This window comes from Morchella sextelata, assembly GCF_020137385.1.
Source record: "Morchella sextelata strain SCLS chromosome Unknown scls_26, whole genome shotgun sequence".
Taxonomy (NCBI): Eukaryota; Fungi; Ascomycota; class Pezizomycetes; order Pezizales; family Morchellaceae; genus Morchella; species Morchella sextelata.
In genome coordinates this window covers 129,549-145,547 of record NW_025408641.1, presented here as the reverse complement: position 1 = coordinate 145,547, position 15,999 = coordinate 129,549, and the positions used below count along the sequence as shown (strand labels likewise).

Sequence of the window (15,999 nt, the reverse complement as noted above, 5' to 3'; positions counted from 1 at the left end):
AAATCGTAGTAGAAACCGATGCATCCGACTATGTTTCTGCTGCAATCCTGTCCCAACGTGACGACGAAGGAATTCTACATCCAGTCGCTTTCTTCTCTAAGAAACATTCCCCTGCGGAATGTAACTATGAGATCTATGACAAAGAACTTCTGGCAATTGTACGATGTTTTGAGGAATGGCGACATCATTTGGAAGGGGCACAATTCCCAATTGAAGTTCTCAGCGATCATAGGAACCTTGAATATTTTATGTCAACAAAGCTATTAAACCGTCGACAAGCCCGTTGGTCGGAATTTCTTTCACGTTTCGATTTCGTCATTCAATTTAGACCAGGGAAACAAGGGGCAAAGCCAGATGCATTGACTAGGAGGTCGGGTGACCTACCTAAGGAGGGGGATGAACGGTTGACGCATCAAAGCCAGGTGGTTTTGAAGCGAAAAAATTTGGATTCAAAGCTAAGTTTGTTCGCGGGTTCTTTTTCAAATGAATCCGCTGAAGGAATGTCTACTGTAGAAGAGTTGTTTTCAAATGCTTACCAAGTTGACAGTTTCCCGAACAAAGTCCTTGCAATGCTTCGGAATGGCGTCCATTACTCGAATAAGATTTCGCTTGCCGAATGTACGGAAGACAATAACGGTCGGCTACTTTATCGTGGCGCACTCTATGTACCAGATGACAACGATCTTCGGCTAAGTCTCCTAAAGGAATATCATGACAAACCATCGGCAGGCCATCCAGGCAGAGCGAAGACTTTGGAACTCCTGAATCGAGAGTACTACTGGCCACAGATGCGAAAATATGTCGACCAGTACGTTAGGAATTGCAATGTGTGTGCCCGTAGCAAGGCACCACGCAATGCACCTTATGGGGTGCTTCGACCCATGCCAATTCCCGATGGGCCCTGGACAGATGTCTCGATGGATTTCGTTACTGACCTTCCGGAAAGCGATGGATATAATGCGATATTGGTCGTAGTGGATCGACTAACCAAAATGCGGCATCTGATACCAACGACAAAGGAGGCGGATTCACGGGAAGTAGCAAGGCTATATATTGATAACGTCTGGAAGCTACATGGATTACCCGACACTATGGTATCCGATCAAGGAACACAGTTCGTTGCGGAATTCTGGAGGTCCCTTTGTGATCGATTGTAACGGAGCCATTTCAACTGTCTGGTGTATGAGTACACACAGGGCCCGATTACATGCTGAGAGTTATTGTTAGAAGCCAGTTGCACGGTGATATGCAAGTACCGGCAGTGTGGTTAGCTACCAGCTGTTAGAGTAACTACATTCCGGGCGCTAGGAAGGGGATCTATTCATGGGAGCAATGACTGACGAGTCTATGCCTCGCCAGTGTCTAGAAGACCGGCCAGAGTGAAGCTCTGATTGTCCGGTGATCCTCTGTATCCTTTAAGCATTGTTTGTCCGCTGAAGCGGCAGGGACTATGCTAGGGAAGTCTACAATAAGCGAAAGCTTTACAGCAATCATTAAGCTTACACCTGAGCAGCAGCTCATTCATGCAGGTCCTCGGTTGTGTGGCAACCAAGGCTGCAGGTGTTACAAAGGCTTTGACTAAGGGTGGTTGCCTTGGGTATCGGAAACACCTGCTGACGCTTAGAGAAAAGCGGGGTAGCGGTGGTATTGTTTCCGGTACTGAGGTAAGGCCCACCGGAACTTAGTAAAGGAGTTAGGAGCAGAGAATAGAGGCCTTGGGAGTATAAGTACTCAGGTTCATTCTCGCCCTTCAGTCCTGTTCTCCCCAGTCTTCATCAGAAAGGAAAAAACCAAGTTCTTATCGGTAGCAGAGCCCTTAAAGATTATTGAGTTCTAGTGATAGTATCTTTGAATAATCTGCAACCTGATTGTATATCTTGCACGGCCGTCTCTATTCTATCTATTCTATTTCTCTTAGAAGGGACCCCCGTTACATCGATTGGAAATCTCGCCAAAATTCTCTACTGCGTTCCACCCCCAAACAGCTGGACAGACAGAAAGAATCAATGCTATAATGGAACAATACCTTCGAAGCTATATTTCCTATCAACAAGATGACTGGGTCCGATGGTTACCGATGGCTGAATTTGCAACCAATAACCACGTTTCCGAAACAACAAAAGTTTCCCCCTTTTATGCTAATTTGGGAAGGAATCCCAGGATGACATTTGGACCTTTGGAACATGGTAGAACGACGGCGGAAGATCAAGCTAATAGCATCGCCCGAGAAATGAAGGGTATCATCGACTTCTTACGAAATGAGATGTTCCGAGCACAAAGGATTCAAGAAGAGTCGGCCAATATGAATCGGATTCCGGCCCCTCACTACCGTGTGGGAGATAAAGTCTTCCTGTCGACACGCCATGTCCTGACGAAACGACCCTCGAAAAAATTCGATTGGAAACGTATTGGACCGTATGTTGTGAAACGAATTGTCAATCCCTATGCCTATGAATTAGAACTTCCTCGTTCGATGAAAATACATCCGGTATTCCACGTTTCGTTATTGTCGCCCGCAGCCAATGATCCCTTGCCCGGTCAGGAACAACTACCTCCACCCCCAATTGAAATCGAAGGACAAGAGGAGTGGGAGGTTGAAGATATTTTGGATTCGAGGAAGCGCCGGGGGAGATTCGAATATCTAGTAAAGTATGTCGGGTATAATGAAACTTCTTGGCAACCATTGTCAGACGTCGAACATTCGCCCGATATTGTTGAACGATTTCACGAACGTTACCCACGGAAACCTAAGCCTACCAGGAGGTAGGCCTTAGAGGGGGGAGTGGTCTGTAAAGGCAGCCATATGTTTCGGTTATGCGAAGTGTCAGAGTATGTAAAGGAAGGATTGTGTAGTTTGTGTGTGGGATTTGTTAAGCGAGTTTCTATTATGTTCTTTCTGTTTCTGTTACGCGAGAAGATGAGTCATTGTGGGTTGGGGTCTGGATATATAAAGGGGCGTTGTCTCGGCTTTCTTCTGTTTTCTTTCCTTTCCTTTTCTCTTTATGCAACCTCTGTATTTACTTGCTCGCCTCCAGCTCGCAAAAACTCCCTGATAACAAACCTCGCTTCAAAAACACTTTACTTTACTCCCCTCGGTTTACCCTGGTATACCATACCAGGTTGAGCCACTTCGTCCCCGATCGTACGGTCGCGTCTTGTTGTTCCAAGCGAAAGAAACCTACGAAAACTGGCTTCTAGCGAAGAATTCTCCAGCCTTGACCTCCCAAAGGGAAGGAAAAGAAACCTATCCGAAACTTCACTTTACGCCGCCAGGAGAACTGGACATTCAGTTATGTCGCAGCAAGCTTCGCTCCAGTCCTTTTTCACCCAGTCTTCCCAGCAAGGGACAGCCCCCTCGCAGATCAGGAACACTCAGGTTCCCGACCCAACCCCATCCGGAGCTCAGGAACAGGAATTCTCCTCGACCTTTGCAACAGAATCCGACTACAACGACCCCTACCAACCGAGAGTCGACTACCTCTACCCGAGCATTGTCCCCCAAGACACTCACACCCAGACGGACCTGAACTACATTACCTGGGCCATCAGACATGCCACCAGCCGGATCTGCCCACCCTCCGACAGGATTGAAATCCTCGAAGAGCAAACGACTACACTCCGGAGAACAGTGGACACACTGAGACATCAAATCGAGGCGCAGACAAGCATGATCACCAATATGCATTCGGCAATCCACGCGCTCCTCAACAAAGAACCACAACCGCAGCAACCGCAGCAACCGCAACAGCAACAACAGCAACAACAGCGAAAACCACAACAACCGCAAGGACAGAGAATGCCCCCTCCAGCGGTCCCACAAACAGTTCCCCAAGCAGCGCCACAGGCAGCTCCTCAGGCCCCCCCACCCGCACCCCCCCAACAAGCCCCACCTCGTAGATGGAAGGCAGGCACCTGGGCCGCCGTGGCCTCGGCACCCGGTCCTGCCCAAGGAAACTTCCAGGTCATCGAGAGGAAAAAGAAGTCCGCAAAGCCAAAAGCGGACCCCCTCTTCAAACCAGAGTACACCAAAATCAACAGGGAGATCATTGTTGAAACTACTGCCCCATCCGACGTTAACCCCTCGAGATCAGGACCCTCGTCAACGCAAGAATCCAGGACGAGTCATGCCATTTCATCTCGGCAAGAAGGACACCCAAGGACAACTTCATCCTGGAAACAAAATTCGTCACTCCTGCAACAAAGGCAATGGAATATGCCAAAGAAATTGAGGAGGCCCTCCTCACCCTACAGGTACCGGTCGCTGTCATCCGCGCAAACTCAAAATGGTCAAAGTTTCTCCTCCATGGAATCCCCACAACGGTCGGGGAGGGCATTGAGGCGGGACAATTGGTAGCATCAGAAATCAGAAGCAACTACGGAGAGAACTTCCAACTTGCCCAGGTTCCCCGCTGGATCTCCAGGGCAGAAACTCGAATGGAAAAAACGCACTCATCAATGGTCATCGCGCTCCCAGGACAAATTACAATGGAAACACTAGGAGTTAAATTCCTATCTCTCTTCAACCGAAGCTGCCACATCGAGGCCTTCCTCCCGACCTTCCCAGACACCCAGTGCGCGAAGTGCCTCGAATACGGTCACCGTCAGGAGAAATGCAAAAACAATGGGAGATGCGGTCACTGTGCCGGAGATCACCTCACCAGCTTCCACCCATGCAATCAATGCCAGGGAGGATATAGATGCACCCACACCCCAATCAGATGTCTGAACTGTAAAGGAATCCATAAGGCCTCCGACCCAGCATGCCCCGAAAGAGTCAAACGCCGATTCCTGAACAAAGGAAAGGAAAACGCCCCACCCGCTCAAGACCCACCGGCAGCACCCGTCCAAGAGTTGCTTCCGATAGTTCAAGTACCAGCCACCGCCCCAGTCGGAGCCACACCCGTTCCCGAAGACGACCAACCCATGACAAATAATGCTTAGGCCTCGAACCACCTCGCTCGCACACCAACTCAATTGTGCACGGAGCGAACTTATTACCAGGGCGGCGGTAGAAGAAGCGGAAACGGACTCTAGTATTTATTTCCTATTATTACAAGAACCATGGACCTCAGCAGAGGGATACCCACCAGAATCAAATCTCTTTTATAATTTTACAGCCAGCAACACCAATACAAAATGCGCAACATACGTCCGCAAACATGCCAACCTTAAACCAAAACACCACTACACACACGATAATTTCATAGTATCAATTACGGTAGAAATCCAGAACAAGAAAACCCAAATCCTAAACATATACTCCCCAGGCCGAAGTGGCCCCTTCGCTCAAATAGCAAGTACAATCCAAACCCTTGATAATTGTCTAGTAATGGGAGACTTCAACTGCCACCATCAAATGTGGTACGGAGTAAATTCACATGAATACAGAAACAACATTCGAGCAGACCGCGTCAATGGTGCACGGCTAAAACGATGGATAACCCGACAGAAACTGACCCTCCTGAACGAACCAGGCGTCTTTACGCATTTCCCCAGAGACAGAGGGAAAAGGCCCACAACCATCGACCTTACATTTGTAAAAGGCCCAATACTCGATCACAACCTACGATGGAGCACTGAACCCTACGGAGCGGGCTCAGACCATGGGAGAACCTCCGTTCACTTACACCTGGAGAAACCACCTTTTGTACCAAGACGAATGTGGCGACAAACAGACTGGAAGCTATTGGAAAACCACATGTCAAACATTTCCATCCCTGCAGAGGCATGGGAAACCAAGGAACTTACGGAACAGACTGTCGATTTCTTTCTAGAACTGGTCAGGTCAACAGTCAGCATAGTAACACCGCTCTCGAAGGAGGGGGTAAGAGCCAACTCCTGGTGGTCAGATGAAATGAAACAAATGAAGGCAAGGGTAAATGCAGCAGAAAGGAAGGCGAGGAACACAAGGAAACCCAATCACGTGGGGGAACACCGGAAGGCTTGCAGAGAATGGACAGTCATGATCCGGAAAGCAAAAGCGGATCAGCGGGAAAAGACGATGAACGAGGCGAAAGGTAGTGAAGTCTGGAGAATCCTAAGCGCGGGAAGGAGACGAGACACAATCATACCAACTATACAAGGTGAAGAAACGTTCGCGGAGAAGTGTCAAGCTCTAAGAGCCCAACTTTTCCCCTCGAAATGGACGTCCCCCGACCATCCCCCCTTGAACATTAGACCCCCTTCTTTTGACCTTAGCAACACCTTCGACATAGTCACCCCCGAAGAACTTAATAAAGCAATCGACTCCTGTCCAGTGCACTCGGCGACCGGCCCGGATGGCATCCCTTATACCTTTATTAAAGCAATAGTCAGAGCAAATACAACTCTAATCCAAGACATGTTCTCCGCCATGCTCCGGCACGGTGTACACCCAGCGGAATGGAAAATAGCTAAGTGTATCCCGATCCCGAAACCCGGTAAAGCAAACTACCATGAAGCGAAAGCCTACCGGCCCATTTCCCTTCTACAATGTTTCAGCAAAATCCTGGAGAAGATAGTGACCCAAAGACTCTGCACCGCTGGAGAAATTCTAGGCACACTCTCAGCGAATCAATTTGGAGGAAGACCAACCATCTTGGCAATCGACGCCCTGCTGAGAACCTTAACGCCAATACAACAAAACCTACTACTGAAAAACAGTACCGGAGTCGCTCGGCGAGACAGATCAGCGATCCTAACCAATGATATCCAAGGAGCATTTAACTGCGTTGACCACCTAATCCTCGCGGAAATCATGCAACAACAAAAATTCCCTACCTACTTAACAGAATGGTGCAAGGAATTCAATACCGGCAGAAAACTACAGTTTCAATTCAACCATGAGCTAGAGGAGCCACAGCCCTATGATTCTGGAGTGCCGCAAGGTAGCCCCATGTCCCCGGTGCTATTTATGATCTATGCTGGAGTAATCCTGGACCCAACAAGCAGCCCGAAAGAGATGGACACTACTTACATCGATGACGACGCGCTGGTACAAATATCCAAAACACCAGGCTTCACAATCAAGAGAATGGAGGAACGAATGAGAGAGAGACTAATAAAAGCTGAGCCACTCCAAATTAAATACGACCCGGATAAATCCGACCTGATCTTCTTCCGGCCCACCTCATCATCCACACAACAACCACGACTTCCGGTCAAAGTTAACAATATCAATATACACCCCAAGGAAAGACTGAAATATGTAGGAGTCTGGATAGATCCGACCCTCTCCTTCCGGCCCCACATCGAAGCAGCGATCGCAAAAGGCCTTAAAGCCCTCCACCAGATTCGATACACAGCCCGCTTGCCAGGCATAACGGTCAAAACAATCCATCATATCATAACACAAGGCTTCCTCCCAAGCCTACTCTACGGATCCGAGGCTTGGTGGACTGGCGCAGACCACATTATAAGATCCCTCGAACCACTATATAATGAAGCGGCCCGGATCATCACCGGCCTACCACGATGGACCAAAAGAGCTAAACTCCTTCGAGAAGCAGGCCTACCCCCCTTAGAACACCTCCTGACATATCGCTCAAGAAAGTACGGAACCAGAATACTCTGCTCCGAGGCAACCCACCCCAACAATGAATCCCTGATCGAGCTCCTCCCTTACAAAGAAGCAAATATCAAAGGAACAGGCCTACACCGAATCGCTTCCCTACTACTCCCATACCAGACCCCCGGAAATGCAAGAGATAAGTGGAACCAGAATAAACTACTACGCGACCACCTGTTGGAAGAATGGAACAAACAATCAATACTGAACTACCACCACCGGGGGGAATTCCGCCCCCCTCCCAAGATAGCGAAACTCACACTTACGGAAGCAAAAAAAGTATTTCGAATCCGGTGCCAAACCACCCGAATCGACAAACACGCAGTATATACAGACCCCGAACCATGCCAGTGTGGTATGGAAAACTCAGCGAAACACATACTCATGGAATGCCCGGCGTGGGCTCGAATCCGCACCCCCCTGATAGAGAAGATCCCCGGAGCGATGACCTGGGAAAACTGGATGTTTACAAACCTGAGAACGGACCTCATCCTACAATTTGCAAAACAATCTCAACTCTCGAAATGGTACGAGTCGGCGGAGGCGGAGGCGGACCTAGAAGAGGGGATGGAAGAAAATGATTAGGGACGGGATTAGGAAGGGCAGTTTCCTTTTACTCTTTAAATTTGTTTTTATGTTCTGTTTTGATGGGTCCAGCGCTCGATTCCGCTGAGACATGTTATTTCTCCTTGTCGTTGGGTTTTCTGGTCGAGTATTGTTCTGGAATTTCCTCGTTACTGTTCGTGCTCGCTTGTGCTTGTTTTGTTCTTGTTCTTGTTCGTTTGCGTTTGCGTTTGTTGTTTTCTTTTCTTTCTTTCTTTCTTTTGTTCGGTTCGGTTTGTGTTTTAGGCGGATTGGGTCGGCGTGCGATAAGTCTTGTACTTCAAAGCAATATAAGTTTCTTCTTCTTCTTCTGTACTTTACAGTAACGAATACTATTTGGTTTGCGCTACGTCATAGGGTTTACCCGGTATACTAGACCAGGTACAACCATCCATAGTCCATAGTCCACAGTCCCCGTTCTTGCCTTAGGTGTACCCTTCGGCCCCATAGTCCATAGCCCACGAACCTCCTACGTCCACGTCTTCGCCTCGGTTGTATTCCTTGGCTTCATAGTTCCTACGCCCATAGTCCCCGTTACAAAAACCATCATCGGCGAAATCAGAGTCTTAACAATACAAATCCTTGATACGCGAGTTACAACTTTATTGACTATACTTTTGGAATTACTTTACTCTATTGTGACTTCGAACTCTACCTGAACTATTACGTCGAAGACGGTCGAATTCTATACGCTAACTCTAGTGAATCTTTGTTGATAACCTAGCTCGCGGGGCCCGTATCGGATCAAGGAGATTTATACTCGACGTTGACTGAGGAGACCTTGGAGACTTCTACCTTTGTAGCTGTTAGCCGAACTCTGAGCTCTGCGTAGTGTACTCTTGTGGTCTGGTACGCATCCCTCACAGTATATTGTTACTCACAAGTTCACTTGGAGTAACGAAGTCACCTCAAAGAAAAGAACTATCGTCATTATCCCCTATCACAATGACTACCCGAAGGGATAATTATTTCATAGATACCTCGGCCGTAACTGAGGAGGCCGGAGGGGAAGACTCTATGGTAATATCAAGGTGTGAGGGATGCGTACCAGACCACAAGAGTACACTACGCAGAGCTCAGAGTTCGGCTAACAGCTACAAAGGTAGAAGTCTCCAAGGTCTCTTCAGTCAACGTCGAGTATGATTCTCCTCGATCCGATACGGGCCCCGCGAGCTACGTTATCAACAAAGATTCACTAGAGTTAGCGTTTGATGTTCGACCATCTTCGACGTAATAGTTCAGGTAGAGTTCGAAGTCACGATAGAGTAAAGTAATTCCAAAGTATAGTCAAATAAAGTTGTAACTCGCGTATCAACGATTTATATTGTTAAGACTCTGATTTCGCCGATGATGGTTTGGCTAGTCAGTGAATGACACAGTATTTATATCCCTCGCTTATGTCTCGAGGACCCAGTCTTCTAATAATACAGCATACACTCGGGGCCTGCCCGAGACCCTGAAAAACAACCAAGAACATTTAACTCCTAAGTCCGTAACCCAAACTCCTAAAGCCGCTAAAACCCCTCAACCTTTTTATCCACTCTGATGCACGTTTCCCTGTCGATGTTTCTTCCCCATCGGCCGTCTGGTGGATAATCGTCAGCGTCGGCTATTCGGAGGTCTCGGACGGCAAGGCTACCTACTCAGGCCTCTTCCCACATCGCTTTCCCACATAGCAGAGTCCTCTCATGCCCACAGGTACCGCCGACAGGTACTTGGTCGGCTGGCAGCTTGCGCCGATTCGCTCCGAGCGGTCCGATCTTCGATCCGATTGATTCCAGCTGTCCCTCATATATCCACCGGTACCAAAACACTCCTCTCCGGCGGTTTGACGCTCCGGGGGTTATTATTGGGGTCGAAAACGTGTTTTTTATGACTCTGGGTATTTGGTCGTAATTTGGTCGCACCACACTCCGCGAGTGTGGTCAAGAGTTGATATTAGCGTACAGAGGGTATTGGGGTATCTACTAGCCTTTCTCTCACTCCCGTAAATACTTGGCATGCCCGTAACAGCTCACCCCCCTTCCAGGGTGTCACGTCTCGGGACATCTTCTGACCGACTATGGTTCCAGTAAACCTGCTCCACATATCACCCGCGGTGTCTGTGGAGGGGAAGGACTTAGCCCCGTAGGATACCTCTATAGTATCAGGCGTTGGTCCTTCACGGCCTTGGGGTTCCTTCGATGGAACTCGCGGACAAGGTCAAGTACTTCCTCATCCATAGCGTTCATGACTTGATACGTACAGTCACTCATCGAATAGCCCCGCCATTTCACCAGGTATTCCACTAATCCTCTTCTGCTTTTCCGACTCCCCACGATAGTTTCCACTTCGTACAGCACCTCTCCTTCCTTATCGACCTCTTCGGGAGTTGGGGGACGTTGTTCTCGGCCTGGGATACTGCTCTGTCGATACCGTTCCAAGAGTTCGATATGGAACACGTTATGGATTTTGACTTGCGGTGGCAGTTCCAGTTCGCACGCTCGTTTACCGGCTAGTCGGACAATTTTGAACGGGCCGAGTTTCTTATGATCGAGTTTCTTGGTAGAGCGACGAGTCTTAATGTTGGTCGCATTGAGCATAACCATATCTCCCACCTTGAAGTTAGGCGGTTCGTCCCTTTTCCGATCATAGTATTTCCCCATCTTCTCCCTAGTGTCTGTTAGGCGAGCGAGAGCAGAATCGTGAACTCCTCGGATGAAGTGAGCATACAGGTCACTGGTTGGGTTGACCACTTCAGCTTCCGTCGGCCAGTTGGTTCTTGGGTTGTAACCATAATTGGTATAGAACGGAGATTGGCCCGTGGCGGTGGTAACCGAGTTGTTGTAAGCATACTCCGCCAACGGGAGTAGCTCTGCCCAATCATCTTGTTCGTAATTGCAGAACGCTCGTAGGTAGTGCTCGAGGGTTTGGTTGACCCGTTCTGTTTGCCCATCGGTCTGAGGGTGGAAAGCCGTACTCATTCTTATCCTCACGTCCAATAATTCCATAAGGGATGCCCAAAAGCTTGAAGTAAATTTGGCGTCCCTATCGCAAACTATATCAAGAGGCAGTCCATGGAGTCGCCAGATTTGACCAAGGAATATCTTCGCTAAATCCTGCGCGGTCGTTTCTGCTACTAGGGGGATGAAGTGCGACATCTTCGAGAACCTATCGACTACTACCCAGATTTGGTTATATCCCTTTGATTCCGGTAACTGCACGACGAAGTCCATGATATCGATTGCCAGACAGAATGTGGCGTGGACAGTGGTAGAAGCGCACCGTATTTCTTATGGCGGCTGGGTTTGTTACGCTGGCACTCGTCACATGACCGAACGTAATCGTCAATCCACTCGTTCATTTTTGGCCAATAGAAGTTGCGCGTGATGAGTTCCAAAGTTTTATCTTGTCCAAAGTGTCCTGCCACCTTCGAATCGTGTTCTGACTGTGCAATTCGGATCTTGATACGATCGTCTGCCGGAATGTAGAGTCGGTTCTTATAGAAGAGTAGTCCGTCTTTCTCAGTGATATCCTTCAATTCCCCCAGCTTCTCCCCTTGCTCAACTCTCTCTTTCAATCCTACCCATATCGGGTCTCCCGATGCCGCCTGCCTGACATGATCCAGAAAATTCTTAGACCAGTCAATCACCCCCTTGGAGGCAAGCGACACCGCTGATACCACAAACTCTTCCTCCGCCAACTGTCCGGGCTTAAAGAACCTGTCTATCGGCTGTTTCCCAAGCGTGCCTCCCCCTTCAGGACGGTACTCCGGCCGTCGCGATAGTGCATCTGCCTTCCCATTTTTGATTCCCGGGCGGTAAATAATTTTAAAGTCAAACTCTGCCAAAGACTCAGCCCACCTTGCCTGTCGTCGGTTAAGAACCTTGGTCGTTGAGAAATATTCCAAGTTCTTGTGATCCGTGTAGACGAGGACCGTTCGGCTAGGTCCTTCGAGGTAGTGACGCCATTGTTTAAAAGCTGAGACGATTCCTAGCATCTCCTTATCCCAGACATCGTAGTTGAGTTCCGCTGGGTTAAGCTTTCGAGAATAGAAGGCAACGGGGTGAGTCTTTCCGTCGATAACCTGGGATAGAATTGCGGCGATAGCAAAATCACTTGCGTCCGTTTCCACGATAGTCTGGCGATCTGGAGAGAAGTGTACCAAGATCGGCGCAGACGTAAACAGGGTTTTGAGTTTTTCGAAGGCTGCTTGGGCCATCATAGACCAGACAAAGTTCTTAGCATCACCCCTGAGACAATCGGTAATGGGTTTACAGACCCCGGAGAAATTGTGGATAAACCTTCTGTAGAAGTTTGCAAAGCCCATGAAGATCTGTACTTCCTTAACGCTGCGCGGGGCTTGCCAATTCGTAACAGACATAACCTTATCCAGTGCCATGGTGACGCCTGCTGGGGCAAGGATGTATCCGAGGAACTCGATTTCGGTGAGCTCGAAGAACGATTTCTTCGGCTTGGCGACCAGATTGTATTCTTGTAGCCTACTAAGGACTTTGCCGACCAACTCTCTGTGCTCCTCTCGAGACTTGCTATATATTAGGATATCATCAAGATATACTACTACACCTTGATCCAAGAATTCCCTCAGCGCATCATTCATCATGTTCTGGAAGGTCGCCGGCGCATTTGCCAGCCCAAAAGGCATGACGAGGTACTCAAAATGTCCATACCGCGTACGGAAGGCTGTCTTCCACTCGTCGCCGTCTTTGATCCTGATGAGGTTGTAACCTTCCTTCAGGTCAATCTTCGAGAAGATAACCGCGCCTGCCACTCGATCTCGCAGTTCGTCCATAAGCGGTAACGGATACCTGTTCTTAATGGACACACGGTTAAGTCCACGGTAGTCAACGCAAAGTCGCAGACTACCGTCCTTCTTCTTCACAAATAGGATTGGGGCTCCTGCTGGGGATTTGCTCGGCTGAATCTTTCCCAATCGCAGCATTTTATCCAGGTACTCCCTAAGCACCTTCAGTTCGACTTCGGATAGGGAGTAAACGGGTCCCCATGGTGGCTGCTTCCCCGGTTCAAGATCTATCGCGTGGTCGTAAGATCGATGCGGTGGTAATTTATCTGCTTCCGATGGTAGGAAGACTTTAAGGAACCCATGGAGCCAAGAGGGAAGAGTTTCGCGGAGGTTAACCGATTCATCTTCCAAAAGACAAATACTACCGATGAATTGGGCCTCCGGATCGTCTAGTACTCCCTCGTCCATTTCTATTTGAGGTTCCTTGTCAGTGAAGCATCGACTCTTACAGTTCTCGCCATCGTAGGAAACTTCCCCATTTGCCTCTATAACCGGTTTGTGTTCTTTCAACCACCAGTTCGGTAGTATCGCGTCGATGCCAAGTGGGAGTGGGGCGATCTCGAATGACAACTGTGTTTGATGCCCCCTTGACATTATAATTAATGGTTGTGTAAAGGCGTGTCCCGTGCCCTTCATAACTTGTCCCGTAAATCCAAATACCCGGGCCGGGACGTCTCGTTTCACCTTCGGGACCTCAAAACTATCAACAAAAACAGCAGACAAAACAGGACCAGTTGCACCAGTATCCAACAACACCTTACAAGGTAAACATTTTTTCGCAAAACAAAGGAACTGATTAACGATAGGTCGAGGACCGTGAATAGGTTCCTCCAAACCTTTCTGTTTTTTCTCCGGTCGGGACGCTCTCCCTTCCTGCCTTTTTCTTTTCATATTTTTTTTGTTGTTTTCCGTCAGTGATAACATAGCAATCTGGGGGTACTCCTGACCTGACTCATCCGAGTCCCCTTTTAAAAATCCTCGTCGAAATCCATCTCAGATTCCGATCCGCGTTCTTGCACAAACGCTTGCCCACTGGTGTACTCAGCAGCAGCCGTAGCAGCCGGCTTTCTAGCGCGGTGCCTCATACGCTTTCTCTGAGGTTGGGGTTCCGGTGGTTCCATATCGTGGTCGCCATCGTCATCGCGGGTACGCTTTCGGGAGAAAGAGGAGATAGATGCACTGCTGTTAGCATCTGAACGACACCATTTCCAAAGATGACCCTTTCGGCCACATCGTACACAGGCTCCATCGGTCTTTCGCTGCTCTCGGACCGGCTGTGGAACTCCTTTGGTGGCTTCGTCGTAGTCGTGGTATATTGGCTTATTCCCCGACTTGTGCTTGCTGGTGCTCTTCTTATCTTGCCCTTTTTCTTTCTCCTCAGTCTGAGCCCTCCCCTTGATTTTAAACCCCTTCTCCTTTTGCCGCGAGTTCCCACCATTATTCGTCTCCCTTCCTCTCGACTCCGCTTTCCCCAACATTTTCATCTGCTCTTGATAAGCCTCGTGAGCCTTGCCGGCTCGTTCCAACTGTTGGATGTACTCGGAGTCGTAATCGGTTGGATCGAAGCGTGAGTGGCGTTCTCGGATTTCATTTGGTAGCCCTTGGAGCAGGGCGGCACGGTAGGATGCTCCTTTCATCTGAGCATGCTGGTTCATGATCTCCATCCTCGTCAGGTAGTCTCCGATGTTCGCAGAGTACTTAAACTGCTGCATCTTCATCGCATTTTCCATAGCCTCCTGAGTACTTAAGAAGCGTTTTCTGATCTCCTGACGGAAACGGGTCCAAGTAGCGTAGTCCGCGGCTGCCGGTCCTAGCATCTTGGTCTCGATATATTCCATAAACCATTCCTTTGCCAACCCACACGTATACGTCCCAGCGAACAGTACCTTGTTCCTATCCGTTCGGAACTTCTTGGGCTTCTGCTCGAAGTAGATCTCGCACTCCATGAGCCAATGCCGCAGGTTATGCTTCCTGGCATTATCGAACTCAAAGGGTATTTTGGCGAGCGAATCTACCATATCCTCGTCTTCAGGCGGCGCCGAATTCCGGTTCCCGCCTCGGTTCGTTCTCCAGTTCTTTCGACCGTGTGACCATTCACTGTTGTCGTCGTCATCGTCGTCGGAAGGTTCCGGGTCTCCCCCAACATTTCCTCTTGGTGGGTTCTGGGGAGGTTGATTTCCACCATTCCCGCCAACGGGGGCAGCTCTCACCGGTTTCCTGCCACTATTTCCCTGCACTGGGCCGGCATCCTCCGGTCGCCTGCCTCCATTTCCTCCTACGGGACCAGCGTTTCCCCCTGCTGGGCCAGCGTTTTCGGGGTTCTTGCCATTGCCAACAGGAACCGTTTGGGGTGCAATAGGGTCCAAGGGAATACTCACCATGGAGGGTGCTACCGACAAATGTTGTCGTAGACGTTCCTCCATCTCGGCTATTCGTTGGTTTCTTACGTCGTCGGACTGCTTGAATTGTGCCAACAGTTCCCGCTGTTCCCTTTTCTCCTGCTCTCGCTCCTCCCTTGCGATTCTCAGCTGTCGTTCCGCCTCCAGCAGTTGGTTCTGGGTAACTCGATAGTTGCGGTCCAGAACCTCGTGGTCAGCGACTCGTGCGACTTCCTATTCTTGTCGAACATTTGCGACGAGCTCAAAGAGCGATTCGAGATGTTGCTTCTGGGCGATGGCTTCTAGTCGTACTTTCTTGTCCAGAATTTGCCCACTTCCTTGGACTTGTTCCTGGAGGTTTTGTAGCTGCTGCCAAACGGCCTGTCCAGCTGTACCAAGATACCTCATTTGTGCCTCATGGGTATCCAAAAACTCCTGCATGGACCTCGTAAACTGGGCTTGAGCAGAGCGTTTACTCGTTGACCTAGTTTGTGTAGAGGGTCCTCCCTGGAGTAGGGGGTCGGGGCTAACAGCCCCAGATAGTACCATAGCATCCTCTGCGGCCTCGTCTGTTACGGCCGAGGTGTCTACGAAATAATCCCTTCGGCCAGCCATTGTGGTAAGGGATAATGATGATAGTTCTTCCTTTTTGAGGTGACTTCGTTACT

At 49.2% G+C, this 15,999-nt stretch overlaps 3 protein-coding genes across 3 annotated transcripts; 1 reads left to right on the top strand and 2 right to left on the bottom strand.

The window, feature by feature from the left end:
- Nucleotides 1-2,014: 2,014 nt before the first annotated feature.
- On the top strand, nucleotides 2,015-2,767 carry H6S33_008300 (uncharacterized protein; the record flags this gene model as incomplete). Its single annotated transcript, XM_044839928.1, has 1 exon — nucleotides 2,015-2,767. One exon carries the CDS (start codon nucleotides 2,015-2,017, stop codon nucleotides 2,765-2,767), a length of 753 nt encoding a protein of 250 aa, XP_044687845.1.
- Nucleotides 2,768-10,287: 7,520 nt separating this feature from the next.
- On the bottom strand, nucleotides 10,288-11,289 carry H6S33_008299 (uncharacterized protein; the record flags this gene model as incomplete). Its single annotated transcript, XM_044839927.1, has 1 exon — nucleotides 10,288-11,289. One exon carries the CDS (start codon nucleotides 11,287-11,289, stop codon nucleotides 10,288-10,290), a length of 1,002 nt encoding a protein of 333 aa, XP_044687844.1.
- A 20-nt stretch (nucleotides 11,290-11,309) lies between these two features.
- Nucleotides 11,310-13,844, bottom strand: H6S33_008298 (uncharacterized protein; the record flags this gene model as incomplete). Its single annotated transcript, XM_044839919.1, has 1 exon — nucleotides 11,310-13,844. One exon carries the CDS (start codon nucleotides 13,842-13,844, stop codon nucleotides 11,310-11,312), a length of 2,535 nt encoding a protein of 844 aa, XP_044687843.1.
- Between the last annotated feature and the right edge of the window lie 2,155 nt (nucleotides 13,845-15,999).